At 40.1% G+C, this 12,858-nt stretch overlaps 1 protein-coding gene across 1 annotated transcript in view; it reads left to right on the top strand.

The window, feature by feature from the left end:
- LOC139444585 (collagen alpha-2(IV) chain-like) overlaps positions 1-11,693 on the top strand; it is a 32,842-nt gene extending 21,149 nt beyond the window's left edge. The window contains exons 28-38 of the mRNA XM_071225487.1: positions 370-477; positions 1,113-1,184; positions 1,838-1,960; positions 3,159-3,263; positions 4,337-4,471; positions 4,867-5,001; positions 5,862-6,017; positions 6,545-6,661; positions 7,104-7,295; positions 8,814-9,100; positions 10,342-11,693. Coding sequence (XP_071081588.1) covers positions 370-477; positions 1,113-1,184; positions 1,838-1,960; positions 3,159-3,263; positions 4,337-4,471; positions 4,867-5,001; positions 5,862-6,017; positions 6,545-6,661; positions 7,104-7,295; positions 8,814-9,100; positions 10,342-10,599 — 1,688 coding nt within the window. The 3' untranslated portion in view covers positions 10,600-11,693. The remainder of the gene's footprint in view (positions 1-369; positions 478-1,112; positions 1,185-1,837; positions 1,961-3,158; positions 3,264-4,336; positions 4,472-4,866; positions 5,002-5,861; positions 6,018-6,544; positions 6,662-7,103; positions 7,296-8,813; positions 9,101-10,341) is intronic.
- Positions 11,694-12,858: the final 1,165 nt, after the last annotated feature.

The following is a 12,858-nucleotide window of genomic DNA, read 5'->3' as shown; positions in this document are numbered from 1 at the left end:
GAAATTTTCTTTATATCCCCGCGGATTGAAAATGCAATCTTCATATCTGTAGCCCAGTGAGTGTACCACTAGGCTACAGAGGTGCTGATAAATCACTATGCTTTTAAGAATGTCTTTTTCAAGTACCGTACGCCAGCAACAGATATTTTATGCCCGTTTCCTAAGGTTCATGTAAAATATGTTTGAAACATTAACATATTGATAAGTGTTGTTTTACGTTTCTTTTTTTTGGTTTATAAGTAAGAGGAAACACTTACACTCGGGTTTTTATCCTTCAGGTTCACGTTATGTAGCATGAGATCAACATAAAACATTTGTGCTTCATATGATGTATGGACAGTTACCATGGTAACTCATATATCTTTTCAGGTCTTCCTGGACTTAAGGGAGATGTCGGTGACTCTGGTCTGCCTGGTCTCCCAGGTTTGTCTGGAGCTAAAGGATCACCTGGTCTGTCTGGTCTGCCCGGAGCCCCGGGTATGTGAATCCTTCTTTATCATGGATAATCTCACAAACAGGAAAGCTCTTCGTAGTCAGTCCATTTGAGTGAGTGAGTGAGTCCTTACTGTCACCACTATTGCCATACATGTGAGTGAGTGAGTCCTTACTGTTGCCACTATTGCCATACATGTGAGTGAGTGAGTCCTTACTGTTACCACTATTGCCATACATGTGAGTGAGTGAGTGAGTGAGTGAGTGAGAGTGTAAGGCTACATTTAACAATATTCTAGCACTATCACGGCAGTCATGTGAATATGAGTTGTAAACACTTACATGTAATAGTGTAATATACGAGGTGCTAGCTATATCAGGGTGATGCTTGCTGTAAATGGCGACTATGCTTGTCGTAATAGGCGACTAATCGGATCGGGTGGTCAGGCTCGCTGACTTGGTTGTTGCATGTCATTGCATCCTAATTGCATGGATCGATGCTCATATCAATCACTGGATTGTCTAGTCCAGACTCGATTATTTACAGACCGCCATCATATAGCTGTAATATTGCTGCGTTAAAACAAACAAATATATCAGGATGATATATAATCAATCACATATAAAGTTCTTACTATGAGCAGTGTGATGATGTTACAATCTGTGCTTTCTGTGTCCAGGAGAGAAGGGTGAGCCCGGATTCCCCGGTCTGGATGGACTTCCCGGTCAGTCTGGACAACCAGGAGAGAGAGGTATGTTGTACACTTCCCTCTGCCAACTTTCTAACTGCTTTGTATCAGTGTTATATAGATTATTGCACTTTGAATTGTTTACTATTAAATTTTGTGATCACATTTTGTGAGTATAGACTAGATATCACCTAGGAAGACATTGGGGAACAAACCCTCACGCTTATCAGTGGATCGTACTGATAATATTTCATTCCTACATGATACTGGAAATCGACTGGTTATATTTTGATTCATCTCGACATATGTGGACTACTTTGGCTTGAACAGTAGGAATAACTGGTATATTTTGAGTTCTTGTAAATCTCATGGGAATAATTTTCCTTAAGGGAAAGTAGTTACAGTTTGTATACTTGGGACATACGACCCGTGAAGATCCGGGGTAGAGTAGGTCTTCAGCAACCCATGCTTGCCCTAAACGGTGACTTTGCTTGTCGAAAGAGGTGACTAACGGGATTGGTTGGTCATGCTCACTGACCTGGTTGATGCATGTCATTGGATCCCAATTACATGGATCGATGCTCATGAGGTCAATCACTGGATTGTCTTGTGCAGACTCGATTATTTACAGACCACCATCATGTGGCTGTAATATTGCTGAGTGACGCGTTAAATAACAAACAAACAAACAAACAAACTTGTGACATACATTGTAGGTTTGGATGGCCCGGCTGGCCCTCCTGGTCTTCCTGGACGCTCCACACAGGGTCTGAAGGGAGAGCCTGGACGTGTGGGAGGACCTGGCAATGATGGACGCCCAGGACTGAAGGGAGATCCAGGTGAGCAAATCTTACTTTGTGTGTATATTTGGTGAATGTTTCAGTAATGTGGATGGAGTACACAGATAGATTGTATTTATCATATAATGGGTAGGTTTCTTGGCAGGATAAAGCCAACGGGTAAAAACGATATCGGATATTGGGTCATGCGTGGATAGAGATGCAAATATCAATAGTCAAGTAGGGACTGCTTTCACTGTTTATAAATAAATATGGCGTCTCCTTTGTCATTTGGCAATGGAAAAACTATTGGGATAATTGCTATCATTATCAAAAGAATGGTCTAATATTCTGAAAATCAGTGTATAACTGTGACATAGCTAAGGCTTTTACAAGTTTTGATAACTTTGGAGATATAAATTGCGAAACAAATTAGCGAGGACACTGTATAAGAAACAGGTTTCAGTTGGAACTATATTAACTGTTGTCACTGTTCGACTGACAAATCACTTACCTTCTGACATAATATATATTAATGCGCACATTCCAGGAAGACTTGCAATGTTTAGGTAATGTCTGTGAGAGATAGGAAGATATTTTTTGAGCACAGAATTGGAGAGTGACATTATACCATCCCCAAAACACACTCGCGTATTAACCTCTTTTTCATCTAATATATGAAGGTTGGCGGAGTAATAGATCATGTTTCACTTAATACATGAAGGTTAGTTGGATACAGAAATGGTATGTACAAGATCTGGGGTAGAATAGGTTTTCAGCAACCCATGCTTGCCCTAAAAGGTGACTTTGCTTGTTGTAAGAGGTGACTAACGGGATTGGGTGGTCAGGCTCGCTGACTTGGTTGATGCATGTCATTGTGTCCCAATTGCGTTGATCGATGCTCATGATGTCAATCACTGGATTGTCTGGTCCAGGCTTGATTATTTACAGACTGCCATCATATAGCTGGAATATTGCTGAGAGCGGTGTTAAACAAACAAACAAACAAAAGTTGCAATTAGCTGCAAAATTGCTGATGCAGCATTAAGCAATAATCACTCGCTTCATCTTCAGATTTGTCCAAGGATATACATGATAGGTAAAGTAACCCAATGGACCAGGTCTTGTTATCAAGAATTTCATCCTTTCATATTTGAATGATTTCATGACGGTCATGTAATGGATGATGTCCCTGGCTTGGTACGTGTAATGGAGGTGATGTTGAGCCAGAGGTAGCTGAATACTTCTTATGTTGCAGGTATGCCTGGACTGGATGGTCTGCCTGGTGTGAAGGGAGATCCAGGACAATCCACCGACGGTCTTCCTGGACTTAAGGGAGAGCCTGGACTACCTGGACGATCTGGTCAGTGTTAATTAAATTATGATGTTTAAAGAGGGACTATGGTCTTCTAAGGGGCCACAATTCGCTGTGAAGAGAAAACTATGATTTTGGGTTCGAATCCTGGTTTACCCCGATTACCTTTCTAGGTTTGTCAGCACCATACCCGTGCTCGTGGGTTTCACCAAAGTGGTAAATATCTGAGACCTGCATCACTTCAGGCTTTCCTCCCACATTAAGCTGACACGCTGTGATATAACTGGAAAACTGTTAAAAGAGATGTTAAAACCCAGCTCACTCACTCAAACTCACTATGACCTTTGTGAAACTGAGACATTGTCTTGGTGTCATTAGTGACCTGTGTGAAACTGAGACATTGTCTTGGTGTCATTAGTGGCCTTTGTGAAACTGAGACATTGTCTTGGTGTCATTAGTGGCCTTTGTGAAACTGAGACATTGTCTTGGTGTCATTAGTGACCTGTGTGAAACTGAGACATTGTCTTGGTGTCATTAGTGGCCTGTGTGAAACTGAGACATTGTCTTGGTGTCATTAGTGACCTGTGTGAAACTGAGACATTGTCTTGGTGTCATTAGTGACCTGTGTGAAACTGAGACATTGTCTTGGTGTCATTAGTGACCTGTGTGAAACTGAAACATTGTCTTGGTGTCATTAGTGACCTGTGTGAAAATGACACATTGTCTTGGTGTCAATAAGTTCATCATTAACTGCTAGATTGACATACATGATTGAGTTTTTAGACAAACAACTTGGTTTTGCTTTTGTGGACTGCCAACTGGCCTTATCATAGCACCCCTTCATTGCAACTGTGGTTTCCATTTTGTTTGAGCTGTGTTCCAGTGATTTTCCTCAAGAAAAATAGCAATAGGAAAATCATTTCATCAACAGTTTATAGGACAGACTTCCCTATAATGACCAAATTTGATAAATAGTTTCATGACATTTTGGATGACACTCCTAGAAAATGAAAAATTCTGAAACCCTGTGTTCTGTTTTGTGTTTCAAAAGATGCTTGTCTGAAACTTGACATTTCAGTTGAAATATTAGTGATGATTTATGATTTCTTGTTGCTGCCCAGGTCTGCCTGGAGATCGTGGTCAGTCTGGAAGTGATGGTCTGCCTGGTTTACCTGGCCTCAAGGGCGACCGTGGACAATCTGGATTCCCCGGAGAGCAAGGACGTGATGGACTTCCTGGTCTTTCTGGATCCAAGGGTACGTTTCTTCGTGGTTTTATTTTTCATAAACGAGTATTACCTCTTTATGCCAATTGTTTTTTTCTTTTGAAGATTTGAACCATTAATAGTATAGTTTTTGGACAAAATAAGTTTCAAAGTACCTAGCAGGGTGGATCGATTAACTGTACTTGATACATAGGACGCTTTAGCGGAAGGCAGATGCACCGTTTCATTAGGCAGCAGATTGTAAACATGATCAGTCAAGGTTTCATGTTTGGTGTGTGCCTTATCTTCCTGTACTTAATACATTGATGATATTTTGGGATATCAAATTGTAGTAAACACTTTGTAGCCCTAGTAGCTTGTGATGTTGTACATGAAGAATGTAACCATATTGAATCTCAACTGAATTCTCAATGACCTTTCATTCAGGTAACTCTGGCTTGCCTGGACTCCCTGGCATCTCTGGTCAGAAGGGAGAGAGTGGTCTTCCTGGTCTTCCTGGACTCCTGGGACCAAAGGGAGAGGCTGGTCTGCCTGGTCTGTCTGGTCTGGATGGAGCACCTGGTTAGTTACTATTCATATACACTGCTGCAGTTCTCTGTCTGGTCTGTCCGGTCTGGATGGAGCACCTGGTTAGTTATTATTCATATACACTGCTGCAGTTCTCTGTCTGGTCTGTCCAGTCTGGATGGAGCACCTGGTTAGTTACTATTCATATACACTGCTGCAGTTCTCTGTCTGGTCTGTCCGGTCTGGATGGAGCACCTGGTTAGTTACTATTCATATACACTGCTGCAGTTCTCTGCCTGGTCTGTCCGGTCTGGATGGAGCACCTGGTTAGTTACTATTCATATACACTGCTGCAGTTCTCTGTCTGGTCTGTCCGGTCTGGATGGAGCACCTGGTTAGTTACTATTCATATACACTGCTGCAGTTCTCTGTCTGGTCTGTCCGGTCTGGATGGAGCACCTGGTTAGTTACTATTCATATACACTGCTGCAGTTCTCTGCCTGGTCTGTCTGGTCTGGATGGAGCACCTGGTTAGTTACTATTCATATACACTGCTGCAGTTCTCTGTCTGGTCTGTCCAGTCTGGATGGAGCACCTGGTTAGTTATTATTCATATACACTGCTGCAGTTCTCTGCCTGGTCTGTCCAGTCTGGATGGAGCACCTGGTTAGTTATTATTCATATACACTGCTGCAGTTCTCTGTCTGGTCTGCCGGTCTGGATGGAGCACCTGGTTAGTTACTATTCATGTACACTGCTGCAGTTCTCTGTTATTATTGAGCTTGTTTAGTCAGTGGCGTTGATATTATGTTGATACACTTCATACACTGCAAAATATGTTAACAATTACTGAAAAGTAGTTTTGTGGAATGTCAACTGTTAACTTTAGCATACTTTTACTTGTCCTTTTTTAGGTCAGCCTGGTGGCTTTGGTTTGAAGGGAGAGCCTGGTTTGCCCGGTGTTGTGAATTACGAACAACTTCCTAAAGGAGATCGAGGATACAAGGGAGACCCCGGTCTTAATGGTCTGCCAGGTCTGTCCGGACCCAAGGGAGAACCAGGACGCCCCGGTAAGAGAGACTGCTTGTTCTAATGTAATGGTCAAATACATATGTTATTTTGGAATAACTATTTTCTTGATTTAGTACGTTTGTGGAGGATCCTGTGGTAGGACAGATCGTGTGAACCTACTAAATGGGTGAAGTGTCATTGTAACACAGAGGTGTGGATCCTTATATCAATCACTTGATTGTCCTGTGTAGATATTTTAGGATACACCAGTCAAGACAAAGCTTCAGGTTATATATAGGCGGTTGTCATATAGCCGGAATATTGCTAAGAGCTGCATTAAACAACAAACAAACACACAGTTGTGAAAAAATAACATTCTTTGCTTTTGGACTAGTTTTTGATTTATTACTGATGTACATGTACAGCCAAGAGGAACATAAATGTTAGATGTTCCATCTTGTGTTTTTCTCTTTGCTAAGGCAGATGCAGGTTTTTTATACATGGCACATTGCACAGAGAGGACACAAAATGCTGGAAAAGTGTTCAGACATGAAATTTTCAACAATTATTATGACCTGATTTTCAGGATCTCCTGGTATTCCTGGTGAGCCTGGTCCAAGTGGTCTGCCTGGATTCAAGGGAGAACGTGGTAACTCTGGTCTGCGAGGTCTGGATGGTCTGCCCGGTACTGCAGGAACACCAGGTAATCCTAATTACTGATGCTAGTATTGAAAACAGTGAGGTGGCAGTGTTACAATGTTCTCTCATGATGACAAAGTTCTGGCATCCTTCAATATGATATTACTGGAATATTGCTGAAAGTGGAATAAAACTGTGCTCACTCACTCACTCACTTAAAAAGAGTGAAGTTATTTCCAGAATGTTTGTTTTATTATAGGCAACATTAACCTCGGTAGTTATCCCATTTTTTGGCAAAACGTGTACAATGAACAAAACAATGTCCTGAACATTTTGTGGGAAATTTTTAGTAGTGAAGACTGAGCACACTATTTCAGTGAAAATATCCACCAGATTAATCAGGATCCCTTACTTTTTGAAAAATGATACAGAAAGAAAACATTGGTACACATTTTTTGTATGGTATACCTGACTATCGTAAAACCTGAACTCTCTCTCGTCTGAAGGTCAGCGTGGTCCATCTGGCCAGCCTGGTGACCGGGGTCTGCCTGGCCGCTCCCCACCCACCGGCTTCCTCCTGGTGCGCCACTCCCAGTCCCAGGAAGTACCCAGCTGCCCACGTGGTCAAGCCCAGATGTGGGATGGTTACAGCTTGCTCTACATTGAAGGAAATGAGAAGTCACACCACCAAGACTTAGGTGAGACAGCTTCACAGACAGCAGAGGGTTCCTGTATCAGCTGCGGGGTAGAAAGGGCCATCTGACTTTACAGGACTTGGTGGCTACAATGTTGTGATGTGCAGATGATGCCCTCATCTGGAGCCTGTGGTGTATAAACATATACTGTCCTCTAAAACCAAATGGGAGTGTGTGCTGACATCTGATTGGTTGAAAATCAGTGCAGGGCTTGTGTTGCCTTATTGTTCTAAGCTATGTCCCAGATTTCTTATTGGTGTTAATGATTGCTGTTTTGCATCAATGATTAAATAAGCCGTCTGTGAAGTTATCATTGTTGACATATTTATTATGTATTAACCTCAATCTGTTTTCGCATTTATGCCTCCATAAATTCAAAAAAAGATTGACGTCAATTCTTAATCATAGGAATCTTTAGTTGATTTTTGCAGTTGATTATGTGGAGTAATGAAACCGGCAGGTGATCATCTGTAAACAATTAATGTTAAAAGAGCAGTTGCATGTTTGCTCTTAGGGTATATCCTGATGTACCCTATTTTTGAACAGTTAAGATGGCATTTCTGATATTTCGAGGGATGAGTGAATCAAAACTCAAATTCTGGTTCATAACAGTAGGTGATGTCTTTAACGATAGAATTCAGCTACTTTCCGATATAAAAAAAGTCCTCGATGAATGGCGTGACCTCCATTTCCCTGTCTGTAAACTTCCGCTGCACTCGAGTGACGACACCTATTTTTGAACACCTGATTGGTTTGGTACTTTAGCAGTGTTTCGACATGTGAACAGATATGTTTTGGCGCACAGTTGTCAACATAATTACCCAGGTCGTTTTTTAAACTCAAACAGTGATTGAAAGTTTGAAACCTATTCACAAAATATGAATACTTCTCAAATTATAGTCTTCACACTATTCCACTCTTCCTTTTCAACATGACAAGGGCACCAAAATTCTGAATGACGACGAATGTTCTGACAGGTGTAGAGTACTTCACATGAACCATATGTTGACAGGCCAATCGTGTGAACTGTCAAGCCTTGATGACATCACACCTTTTGTTATAATGCGACAAATCACTATCAATATGGCTGTTTGAAAATAGGTGTCGTTCGAAAATAGGGTACTCAACGATATATGTTATGAAAGATTCAGTCAACTGTTGATACCCATCAATCAGAAAAAATGATTGTTTACTGACGATGAAGGTACTTCGTCAGTTCATATGAGGACAGTCATAATGTCTATCACTGGATTGTCTGGTCCAGACTCGATTATTTACAGACCACCGTCATATAGCTTGAATATTGCTGAGTGCAGCATTAAACAACAAACAAACAAACAAAGATAAGGACAGATCATTTATAAAGGTTAAGTTTCAAAAAGTGTTACTATATAGTACATTGTTTACAAACAACATATGGTCATGAGTGAAAAAAATAGTTGCTTGTGCATCTTTGATATGTTAGTTTCGTATTTAATCCAACTTTTTTGTCATTAACTAAATGTTTTTCTTGATTTTCAGGATGGGCCGGATCCTGCATGCCTCGTTTCAGCACCATGCCTTTCTTGTTCTGCAACGTGGATAACGTTTGCAACTACGCCAGCAGAAATGACAGGTCCTACTGGCTCTCAACAACTGCCCCTATTCCCATGATGCCTGTAGCTGAGGGAGAAATCCGTCCATATATCAGTCGCTGTGTTGTGTGCGATGCTCCCGCTAATGTGATCGCTGTCCACAGTCAAACGCTTCAGATACCAGATTGTCCAAATGGATGGAATGGCCTCTGGATAGGTTACAGTTTTGCCATGGTAAGTTTATCAGTGTCCAGAAACTGACTTCTGAAAGAAATATTTAACTTCTTTTTCTGAACTTCTATGCCATCTATTCACAGTTATCAAACATATACATTAGAATCATAGTTTTATTTAAATATCATTTCTTTCCTATTCTATCCTAAGACAGCTTTAATCCACTACCTTTTAGTGGTTGATCTGATTGATAATATCATTACGAAAGAAAATAGTTTCTAATGTCAGTAAATCATTATTGTCCAATATTTAGAATATTTGAGAGTTGCTTGTAAGATTCAAATGTATTTACTCTTGTATTCATTCTTGTTAAAGCAATTATAGTTAAAGTACATACCCAGATGTCTGTAGGTTTCCGATTACTGAAGTGCTTCTGTATTAGTGTCGAGTATTAACACAATGTATATCCATGTTGTCTATTAACACAATGTATATCTGTGTTGAGTATTAACACAATTTATTACTCCCCAATGAAGTGCTCAACCATTCAATAAACATACACTGTATTACACATTGTGTAATCCCAAAGCACATGCTCATGTACTGCAGAACAAGTGTCACGAACAAATATTGAAAACTCCCAACATCCCTCAGCTTATTCAATGACATTGCGCATAGTAATGATAGATCACTGATAGGAGCTTATGCACACTCATGACCCCAGCCACCCTGTTGCTAGGCTGACATCACATGGCATTGTTTTGCCGATGATCTTGCAATGAATTCCCCAAATTATGTCTTAGGGCATTGCGACGAGATTGTAAGCTTTGTGGTGCAGAGCCCTGCTCCAAAAGGTGATAGTAGCGCAGCGACAGTCCTAAGACTATGAGTTACGTTAACCTTAGCGCTACAATAACTTTATGGAATGGACTCAAGTATAAACACAATGTATATCCATGTTAAGTATTAACACAATGTATATCCATGTCATGTATTAACACAACACATATCCGTATCAAATATTAACACGATGTATATCTCTGTTGAGTATTAACACAATGATATCTGTGTCGAGTATTAACACAATGTATACCCGTGTCGAGTATTAACACAATGTATATCCATGTTGAGTATTAACACGATGCATATCAGTGTTGAGTATTAACACAATGTATATACGTGTCAAGTATTAACACAATGTATATCTGTTTCAAGTATTAACACAATCTATATTTGTGTCGAGTATTAACACAATGTATATCCGTGTCGAGTATTAACACAATGTATATCTGTTGTTCCAGCACACAGCAGCCGGTCCTGGCGGCGGTGGCCAGTCTCTCTCCAGCCCTGGCAGTTGCCTTGAAGACTTCCGAGCCACTCCATTCATCGAATGTAACGGTGCTCGTGGCACTTGTCATTACTTTGCTAATAAATACAGCTTCTGGCTCACTACTATAGAATTAAATGAACAATTTAGTTCACCACGTTCACAAACACTTAAAGCAGGAAACCTCCGGACTAGAGTTAGTAGGTGTCAAGTTTGCATCAAAAATGTGTGAGATGGTCATAATATGGTCTCTTGTTCATAGTATTGTAAAACATGTAGGCGATATTGATGAGTCAAGAAAAGGGAAATTTTGTCTTTTGTCCTAAAGGCATGAAAAATGTGATGTTTTTGTTTGTACTATTATGGAAGTCAATTTTGATGTCTATAATTTTATAACTGACTACCAGGGCAAGCCAACTCGTGCCTTATAACTGATTCAATGGTGCTATGTTTTCTGCGGCGAAGACGTGAGAGTTTCATGCTCAAGTTTACTCTATTTTCTATTATCGCATAAGAAACCTATTTACGTCCGGGATTGCCTGAATAACTCTTTACTTGACAAGGCACTGACTTAGTGTAAGAGAGATTGGACAGGAAAGCAGTGCAAAGCACCGAAGGATCAGAAAATCTTTAACTGTACAATAACAACATTACTGATGCTCAAACTATCTGAAGGTACTCAACTGGTTGGTCAGAAACTAGCAATACTGATGTGCTTTGTCAAGTAAAGAGGTCCTATGATCCCAGCAACTGTGATTATAAAATATGTCACTGCCATCAATCATAACTTAATGTATTTCTGGATTATAGTTCCCCGTTTGCAGCATTCTTGTGATGTATTGTCAATACAGCCAAATAATAGTCATGCATTTTATACCCTACTGATGCCTTTTAAATGAAATCCGGCCAAACTGTTTTTCAGTGTTTTCTTTTAAAACAAATTTGTCAATTGTTTTCATTGTCTGAAAAATTGAAAGCCCTTGTGAAGATGACTTTTGTTAGATACCTCGGATCACAAAGTTCCATCTGACAGGCTTCTGTCCTCTTCGGAAGCATTCTTCTGGCATAGAATACTCATGTATATAGATGACGTTTGTATGCTGGTCTTGTATGGTCGTTTCTATTGTATAGTACAGATTTGACACTCTTGTCTCTTTCTCTCCTAGTCATAGTGTTTCGTAAGTGCCAAATTTCTACCATCACAACCTCTGTGCTCTAGTAGTTCTTCTAGAGGTATTAGGCATAATGTGCAATGTTCTGAAATCAACAATTGATGAATATATGAACAAACATTTGATAAGAACAATAAAGTCTTTTACACAAATACTGCTTGGTCTTGTTTTCATTAGTATCTGAACCTCTGGGGATAAGCAGCTTCATCAGGGTCCACATGCCAGTTATGTCACAGCAATGACAGCATGTTTGTTTTGTTTGTTTGTTTGTTGTTCCAAGCCGCACTCAGCAATATTCCAGCTATATGACGCCGGTCTGTAAATAATCGAGTCTGGACCAGACAATGCAGTGATTGACATCATGAGCATCAATCTACGCAATTGGGATACGATGACATGCATCAACCAAGTCAGCGAGTCTGACCACCTGATCCCGTTAGTCGCCTCTTACGACAAGAATAGTTGCCCTATAGGGTAAGCATGGGTTGCTGGAGACCTATTCTACCCCGGATCTTCACGGGTGTACTGGATGGAAAGAACGATACGAGCAAATCTTTTGGGAAGATACATATTATTGTTTGAAATGTTTGTGTTATTCGTGCTGAAATATACACCGATCAACACAATGTTCAAGAGGCGTTTTTGTGTTTCTGAAGTCGAACATATGATGACGAGGAATCAACGCAAAATAAATACATATCTTTACAAAAATGCGAATAACAGCATACCAAAAATGATTCAAAATATTTCTGAATAATTTGACGGTTTTCTAATTCCCCCCAAAATCACAATTACAGTTTTGTAGTTGAGCGGCCGTGAACAACAATGCTACTGTTTCAGATTTAATGTTTAAAGTAACGTACCACCTAGATGTTTTCCGAGCTTGCTGCTGCAGCTCCTTATAAGGAAATAGTAGTTCATCCAAGACACAGAGCTAAAAGAGAAAAGTCAGCAAAGCCACAACGTTTACACAATGTTGCCTGGATGTTGTCACAATATAACTACTTCCTTGCTGTAATCTCACAACTCAGTGTTTCCCATCTTTCCACTAACTTAAAGTGTTCGAGATGTGTAACCTTAGAATTGATTTTCACATTGTGCGAGGTCGATGGAGTAAGGTCATTTATAGTGTTAGTACAGCAATGTATGAAAGTAAGAGCTTGCGATGTTTATCAAAAAATGAGAGTCAATTCATATTTTTCCATATATTTTTTGTTGGTATTCCGTAGGAATAATAGCATCCCGTACATGTGACATAATGTGTCTGTATGTGCGCAAAATTACTACCAATATTGTCTTGTACTAAAGTAATACACCAT

The sequence above is a fragment of the Haliotis cracherodii genome, unplaced genomic scaffold, assembly GCF_022045235.1.
Source record: "Haliotis cracherodii isolate W230 unplaced genomic scaffold, xgHalCrac1.p SCAF_58, whole genome shotgun sequence".
NCBI classification, from domain to species: Eukaryota; Metazoa; Mollusca; class Gastropoda; order Lepetellida; family Haliotidae; genus Haliotis; species Haliotis cracherodii.
Note: the sequence above shows the minus strand (reverse complement) of the source record. Positions and strands in the feature narration are given on the sequence as shown.